Source organism: Pteropus alecto, unplaced genomic scaffold (assembly GCF_000325575.1).
Source record: "Pteropus alecto unplaced genomic scaffold, ASM32557v1 scaffold146, whole genome shotgun sequence".
Lineage (NCBI taxonomy): Eukaryota > Metazoa > Chordata > Mammalia > Chiroptera > Pteropodidae > Pteropus > Pteropus alecto.
In genome coordinates this window covers 27,471,822-27,480,580 of record NW_006442107.1, presented here as the reverse complement: position 1 = coordinate 27,480,580, position 8,759 = coordinate 27,471,822, and the positions used below count along the sequence as shown (strand labels likewise).

The 8,759-nt window shown below is 33.5% G+C and overlaps 1 protein-coding gene across 1 annotated transcript in view; it reads right to left on the bottom strand.

The window, feature by feature from the left end:
- The window catches only part of SMCHD1 (structural maintenance of chromosomes flexible hinge domain containing 1), a 142,827-nt gene that overhangs the window by 42,928 nt on the left and 91,140 nt on the right, over positions 1-8,759 (bottom strand). The window contains exons 30-34 of the mRNA XM_006920053.3: positions 8,151-8,276; positions 6,248-6,327; positions 5,871-6,028; positions 4,022-4,137; positions 2,865-2,929 (exon numbers count right to left, since the gene is read on the bottom strand). Coding sequence (XP_006920115.1) covers positions 2,865-2,929; positions 4,022-4,137; positions 5,871-6,028; positions 6,248-6,327; positions 8,151-8,276 — 545 coding nt within the window. The remainder of the gene's footprint in view (positions 1-2,864; positions 2,930-4,021; positions 4,138-5,870; positions 6,029-6,247; positions 6,328-8,150; positions 8,277-8,759) is intronic.

Sequence of the window (8,759 nt, the reverse complement as noted above, 5' to 3'; positions counted from 1 at the left end):
ATATGTATAATACTTTGATTCAAAAAGAAAAAAAAAGAGAAATTAAAGAAATTTAAATAAAAACAGGGAGATGCCATATTTGTAAATTGCAAGATGTTCCCAAATTCCTACCTGAACAAAATCTCAACTGGTTTTGTTACGGAAATTGTACTTTTGCTATTTGAAATTTGATACACTGATTGAAAAATTTGTAGGCAAAAATAAAGGGCCAGGATACTCATGAAGAACATGGTTATAGGACTCATTCTACAATATACCAGACTTACCAAGAAAGTATAGTATGGCAAAATATATCGAATAGACCAAGAAATCAAAATAAGAAGTCCAGAAACAGCCCCACTATATATGGATATAATAAAGATGGCAATGCAGAAAAATGATCTTTTCAGTAAGTAATGTAGGGACAACTATACATACACGCACACACACATATAATTTGACCCATTATATCACACCATACATAAAAATATTAATTTCAGGTATAACTGCACAAACTGGCTGGCATTTGTGAACTTAGATTTCAGAAAGGTTCCCACCATTAAGTGGTAAGAGTGGCTAACAATACCCAAGCTGTTTCTGCAAACAATACAGTTTATGCTAAATCCTTGCTTTTCTTCTGGGAATCTGGAATTTTGGTATACGCCAGGCAGAGGCTGCCTATATGACCAACCCCCAACAAAAACCGTGACTGCTGAGTCCCTAATGATATTACCTGGTTGACAACATTTCATATGTGTTATCATAACTTGTGGGGCGTTAAGCATATCCTGTGTGACTCAACTGGGGTGGAATCCTTGGAAACCTGAGTATGTTTTCCCTTGAATGCTGTCCCATGTACCTCTTCCCTTTCCTGATTTGCTTTTTATCCTTTTGCTTTAACAAAGCATAGCTCTAAGACTATATGCCAAGTCCTGTGAGTCCTCCTAATGAATCATCAAATTCATGGGGGCCGTCTTGTGTACCCCCAACACAATTATACAGCTGAATATCCTCATGACCTAAATGTCAGGAAAGACTTCTTAAGAACACAAAGAAGGCTACCTATAAAGGAGAGAATTAATACATTTGATTATATAAAAATTAAGAACTTCTGTTCAAGGTATCATAAAGAGAATGCGAAAGCCAGCCATGGAATGGGCAAAGACGTCTAACAAAAGCCTTATATCCATAATCTCTAAAGAGCTGCTACAAATTAATATGAAAAAGAAAATTCAGTAGAAAAATGGGTAAGCCACAACCAGGCACTTCACAAAAGGGTATCAAAATGGCCAATATATGATGAAAAAAGAGATACAACTTAAAACGAAATGTGATGCCAGTACACACGCCAGGAGACTAAAATGGAAAAGATTGACAAAATCAAATGTTGGGGAAAATACAGAGCAATTGCAAACTGTTATACACTGCTGGTGCGAGTATAAACTAATACAAACTCTTTGGAAAACTGTTTGGCAGCAGCTAAAATTAAACATATACATAATCCATGACCCAGCAATGAAAATGAATGAACTTACAGCTCCAAGCAATAATCTTACATTGAGTAAAAGAAGTTGTGTACAAAACAATATAGTATGTATGAAGTTAAAAAATGGGCACATGTAGAGAATTTGGGGATATATGCATGTATAATAGAACTCTAAAGAAAACCAAGTCAGGAAAGTGTTGAGAGTGTTGACAGTGTTGAGAGTGTTGACAGTGTTGAGAGCTAGAGAGCTAGAGAGCTAGAGAGCGAGAGAGCGAGAGAGCGCGAGAGAGCGCGAGAGCGCGCGAACATAAGAGAGAGCGCGAGAGAGCGCGAGAGAGCGAGAGAGCGAGAGAGAGAGAGAGAGAATATGAATATGTGTGTGTGTGTACATGCACAGCAGGAAAAAAGGAAAAAGGAGGTAATGACTGGGAGGGGCACGAAGGGCTTCCAAGGTGTGGCAATCTTTTATTTCTTGACTCCAGCAGTGGATGCACAGACATTCACTTTGGGAGAAATCAGAAAGCTGCATATCTTTTATTTTAACTTTATGAATTTTCAATTTCGCTTTTTAAAAGTTAAAAAATTAAGTGAGATTATATGTACAACACCAAATACAGTGACTGACACACATTAAGAACTCAAATATTTTCATGCACTCAAATATATCCAATTTAGGGAAATATATTTTTTTTATATGTGTAACTGACAGCATATGTGATTTCTTTTTATTGAGGTGAAATTCACACAACAAAATTAACTATATTAGAGTGTACACTCCATTGGCATTTAGTAGATAAACACTGTTGTGCAACCACTACCTCTATGCAGTTTTAAAATGTGTGATTATTTTTAAAAGATTTACAGAAGTATTCCTTCAAACTGAAGCCCTGGAATGGTAAAATAAGATCCAATTAAAACGAATTACATATTTTGGAATACAATAAAATAGCTCAATTACCACACATTTAATAGATTCAAACACTGAAAGGTAATTTAACAGACTGAAGAGAAGGCAGTGGGTCCCTTCTAGGATGTCTAAATCAATCCCATGCAACGAAAATACCCAAAAGACCTAAGGCAATGTTATTCGAAGTGCAGAGGAAAGACAGTTGCTGGTATAAATGTTTTGTTACTTCTCTGTAGCAAGATAATATAAGAGTATTCAGAAACATGTACAACAATCTGACATTGCTTTTGAGAACAAGTGCACAGAGACCTTTTTTTTTAAAAAAAAAAAGGAGCACTGGTCTATGATAGATTGGGAATTTTTTGAAAAACAGAAATTGGTCCTTCAGTATAGTCTGAAAAAGCACTGAAATAATAAGCATTTTGGCCCTACAGAGGATGATTCACTCTGCAACAAAATTTACATAAAAATATGAAATGACTTGAGAAATACCTGAAGTAGAAGCAGCCATCTTCCTTGTCATTATCTTTTATTTTATTACAACTAAATATTTCTGCCTAGAAAAGGAAGCAGGAGAGAAAGGGGGAGGGAGAAATCACAAAAATTAAAATAGTATATTTAGGATGAGAAGTTATATTACCTTCACCAAATGTGAATACAGATCACATCTGGATTTAGAAATACAGACACACACCTATATGTATATATCTTTACAATGCATGTAACACGATGGTGAGATTAGTCACAGAGAAAAGTCATATTATATTATTATTAAAGGGAACACAACAGATCTCTACCGTAGTGATATAGTAACAGCAACTTGATGGGACTCATAGCATAAATTAAGAAAGCTAATTTCCTAAACATATGAGTAAAATAAACCATAAATCCTGCAAGGCTTTGTTAAATTGGGACCTTCTGATTTGGTTAAGGTTTAGTTTCCAATCTGAGATTTATTTTAGATTTGCATTGTCCAGTATGGTAGCCAACAGCTGTATCTGGCTATTGAGCACTTGAAATATGGCTGGTCCAAATTAAGATGTGGTATAAGCATAAAATACACACCAAATTTCAAAGACTTGGTACAAATAAAATGTGTAAAATCTCAAAATATTTAAAAATACTGAGTTCATAATGAAATGGTAATTTTCGATATATCAGGTTAAAACTACATTAAAATTTATTTTACTTTTTATATTTTAATGCATCTACTAGAAAAATTTAAATATCATGTGATTTCTATTTCTATTGAATTATGCTGCTTTAGATCCTCAAACTGTTCTCACTTCTCTACTCCCTTTCCCTGCCCTGTACTTCTATCAATCATATCTCTCCCATCCCATTTTCTATATTATCTCATAGTGATACTTAATGCTTTTTGCCTTGTGCCACTGTCCTTTAGACAAGATAACTCTACAATGTAAAATATAAGTTTTAGAAATATCACAGTATAGGCTACTCTTTTTTCAACAGCATCAGCACTTAATTTTGAAACATATTCTGATAAATTTTTTTAAATCCCAAGTGATAAAGTGAGTTACTTTCTAATTCTCCAATATATACACATTGCATTTTGACTTAAATTACATTTAATTTTAAGTTAACAGTAACAGCTATTTGTAACTTCTAAAATGCTTTCCATGACTCACATTTGCTGGTGGTCGGTTCCCATTGTTAGAGAGCTTCCACATTTTCATGGAAATATGTGCAGGATTAATATTTTTAATGATACTATCATCTTCAGAAATAACAGTAATCAAAAAATCTGTCATGGTGAACATTAAAAAAATTATTTTCTTTCCAGTTCAATTAATGGATCTGGCTAAATAATTGTACAGCAGGTCCTCAAATAACATTGTTTTGTACAACACTGTTTATTATAACACCAATGAGATGCCATAGGAACCTAACTCTTGTGTATATCAATTAAATCTACAGTAAAACTGGTTTTGCTATACATCATTCCACTTATAGTTGCAAAACTTACCAATGATATTAAGTGAGGAATTACTGTACAGGCATCCCTCAAAAATATTGCGGGGTTTGGTTCCAGACCACAATAAAGTGAATCACCACGCATTTTTTTGGTTTCCAAGTGCATATAATAGTTATGTTTACGCTATACTGTAGTCTATTAAGTGTGTAATAGCATTATGTCTAAAAACACATTGTACATACTTTTTATTAGCCTATAGAAAAAATGGTGCAGACAGACTTGCTTGACACAGGATTGCCACAAACCTTCAATTTGTAAAAAACACAGTATCTGCAAAGCTCAATGAAATGAGGTACACCTGTGTGTCTTAAAGCATACAACTTTTAAAAATGTTAATAAAAGTCTGATAAAGAAAATAACACTTCTTTTATTAGCATTCCCCAACAATTTATAAAACTTACTAATCACGACATAACTCTGGTGCTAAATCTCCTCCAGAAATCTAAAACATACATTAACAGTTCCTTGTCTTATTTTCACAGTCTGCCATGCTGTAAGTTCTACCAGGCAAGATCAAAAAGGTTAGACTGTAGATACTCAGCAACCTATAATTTTGGCAACTGGTCATAAATTCATATGCTTTATGTATGCCAAGAATACAATGTTTATTTTCTTTTATGATTTTCAATGGCATACAGTAGTAAATGATCATTACATATAATATTCCCCTTGTGGTTATTATCTGTAACATTCATTTGGCTTTTGTTACAGTATTTTAATCACAAGAAATAGGTCTTACCTCCCCAAATAGATTTAAAACTCAGTATAAAAGCTATGCACATATGTAACAAGATTATTAAAAACTAGTTAATTTTGAACCTAAACTTTTTAGTCTGCTTCTTTCAACTGCTAATATCTATGTATAGGACTCATCCCTTCAAGAAAACAGAAGTCTTCAAGAGAATCACCTGTATAAAGCAAATACTATTTCCTATTGTCTTGGCATTTGTCACGCTACACTGAAATTATGTGCTTACTTGTATTCTACATTAGACTGAACTCATTAAAAACTGTCATATTCATTATTGGAACTAAGAACTCAGTACAGTACCTAGACATAGCAAGTATTTAATAAATGTTTGCTAAAAAATGTCTTTACTCGAAAGATCTGATGCAATGTATTTCCATCCAAGTTAAACAATCTTGATTCTATTTTGTTCAAGATAACCTCACAATATACTTAGTAGAGCCCCACCCCTCCACAGTTCTTGCCATTTAGCAGTTATTTCTTTTGCAGAATTTCACAATTCAGTGAAAGAACAACACAAATGGAATTACCTCAAGCTATCAGTTTATGAACTTTTAGTTCATTCCTGACCATTAAAGGAATGTCGGATATAGGGGTGAGAAGATGTAGCTAAGTGAAATGTACTTTCTTTGCCATTTAAAAGGCTGTTACAGGCTTGATTTTTTTATCACGCTAAGCACCTAGGATAATTCATTCCACTAATGTAAAAGGCAAATTATCATTACAAATTTATTTAAAACTGTGAATTACTCACCAGTGAAAACACCCCCTGCTAAAAAGGAAGCATCTTTGTCATATTTAACATTGAGACGAATGGGTTTTTCAGGGTCTGGAAGAACCATTAATTTAATTGTAGGTCCTTCTATGGTAGTCTTGTTATAGATGGCTTTAATCTGCATCGTATATTCTCCTCTGACAAGAAAAAAAAGAGGGGGGTTCAAATTACATTAATTGTAATCTAAAAATTCTGAGACAATTTGTACAAAGTTTAAAATTTAGGAAACGTCTCTATTCCTGTTTATTCCATTTGCTGCTTAACACTAAATAGAATGCTAGTTTATTACTCTTTGACAAGTAATAAGAAAAACCGATCTCTATAATACTAATAGCTATTAAACTCTCAGTTCTTACCTAGGGGCATTAACACTGAATACTCCCAAATTTGCCCTGCCCCTTTCATCTGTTTTATGCTGTTGATTTGAAGGAGTGAGCTAAAAACAAAACAAAAATGGTTAATTAGAAAATTCTAGAGATCAAATTCTTTTCCCCTATTACTATTCAAAAAGTTATATTAGCACACATTTCTAAAACCTATAATTTTCTAATATGAATAGCTGAAATAATGTAAAATGTAATCAGATAATCTAAAGGATAATAATCACTCATCTTTATCAATTATTAAGTTGCAGAATTCAATGTTCAGTTTCAGTAACACTGATATCAAGTGAAGTTTGGTTACACAAACACTGAAGGTCTATTTCAAAACTGGGGGATGGCACAAGATAAGTAAACATACACACACACACACACACACAAAATCAAGGTGTCTATTGTTACTTCATCTTTCTCTTTGCTTACTAAAATGTGCTCCTTAATATTCTGTTGCAATACTGCCTTCGTAGTGATAATCAAGCTTTCACTTTTAAGTGATTAAGAATCAGTACCCATATTTCCTAATCAATGGTTAGAAAATTCTCATCATTTTGCAGATATGTCTCTACAAACTAGAATCTTACTCTTATTTGGGATCGAAATTAATCACTGATTAACTTTCCTGAACATAAACATTAAGAACAAAAGTGAATTTGTAAACTGTAGCAAGCAGAAAAGTCACACTCTCTCCTAAACTCTAATACGCATTTCCGCTTAATTGGAACCTAAAGATGAGATAACTATGGTACCATGTGGACAAAAACGCAATAGTTGGAGAGGCAAAAACTGAGGAGTAAGTGAAATGAGAAAGTCCTATATTTGTACTTGTTACATTTACCCTCTGATCCATTGCCTTTCAATTCATCTTTCTCAAAGTATTTCTTCCATCTGGGTCCTAAATTCTTGTTGCTAAGCTAGAGAAGCAAATCTATTTCAGGTTGAACAGAAACAAAATCATAGTCTTTTTTGACAGGCTTAAGATCTCTGACTCTGGTTACTTTACTATGAAAACAAATCCATGTAAACCACAATCCACTCTGGGCACTTTAATATCCTGAATGACTTGAAAGATCAACTTGTTAGGCCCTGGGAAATCCCTGTTGGCATTTTTATTGAACTAATGGATTAATTTCAAGGAACTGCATATCTACATATTATCGACTGTTTTCATCCACTAAATTAAAATGTTTGTGAAGGGATACTCAAGCCTGTCTGATTTAACCCCAGGAACTCTGTGTTGCCTAGTAATAACTTGGCTAGGACAAATTAATTCCCTTCAACTAATAGGAGAGACTGTGTTAAAATGCAACTTTATAAGCGATGGGCAGCTTTTATCCTTTCCCCTCTCAGAAGGGCCTTCAACTTTGCACCAGGCACCCAAAGTTCCTAGTAGATCCTAAGCAGCTGGTTATCCCAATACTCATGGACTTCCTGGTATCCAAGCAATATGTTTGCCCCATACCCTAGAATATAACCCAGTATAGGTCTAGCGGCTATATCCATGCCCTGATAGCTCTCCATAAGGTAAGCAAGAGAATAGGTAACTCACATGACTCTTGGCTTACCTTTTAAGTTTCCCTAATAATATCTGTTCCTTAACCCATACTGCAGGTGATTATTCATCCTAATCTGAGATCCAAATATTAGAATTATAAACACTCAAACATTCATAATTTAGAATGTTGCCTGCTTGTTATACTGCTTGCAAGATATAAACTTTACTTCGTCAAAATAATTATGAAAAATCTAAAAGCTGACTTAAATTAAGCAATAATAAACATTATTAAAAAAAAAAAAAAGAAATGTGATACCTAAAGGCATCATCATGAGAATGAAACTCAGAATTTTAAGTAAAAATTATTTAAGGACATTTAAAACTTACCTTTAAATTGTTACCTTTTATTAGACTTATTTTAACCTGTGGTATAGGTGCTGGATTATCCCACTGATCACAAAGTTGAACAATGAGAGGATTCTGTAATTCTCTTCCATTAATTACTGGAATGGACTGACAGACATAAATATTTTAAGAAGCACTAAAACATATGTGCCAAACAGCATCATTACTACTTGTATACTTATAAAATGATTACTTAATTTACCTCCGTTCTATTCACAAATGGCTTCTTTCACCAATTCAACTTTTGAAAGTCAATATATTGTCACAAATGATCTATTGTAGAAATGACTAATAATTTGATAAAAGGAAAAATAACATTTGACATTGCTGGCTTCTAACACATTACCAAAAGTACATATTAGAATGATTTTAAAGGAACAGAGGTTTAGATTAGGTTCTTAGATTTAGTGTTGGCTATCTATAGTTTAGCTCCTCTGTCAATTTTCAGCACTCTGCCATTCTACATGAAACAGTAATAGTTTCTTAAGTCCTCAGTTACATAAGACTAGTTGCTGATAACCTTCAGTGTCTTGTTGGCTTCTAACTCTTGCTTTTAGCCTACTTTATGTAAATTTTGTGTAAATTTTCCTG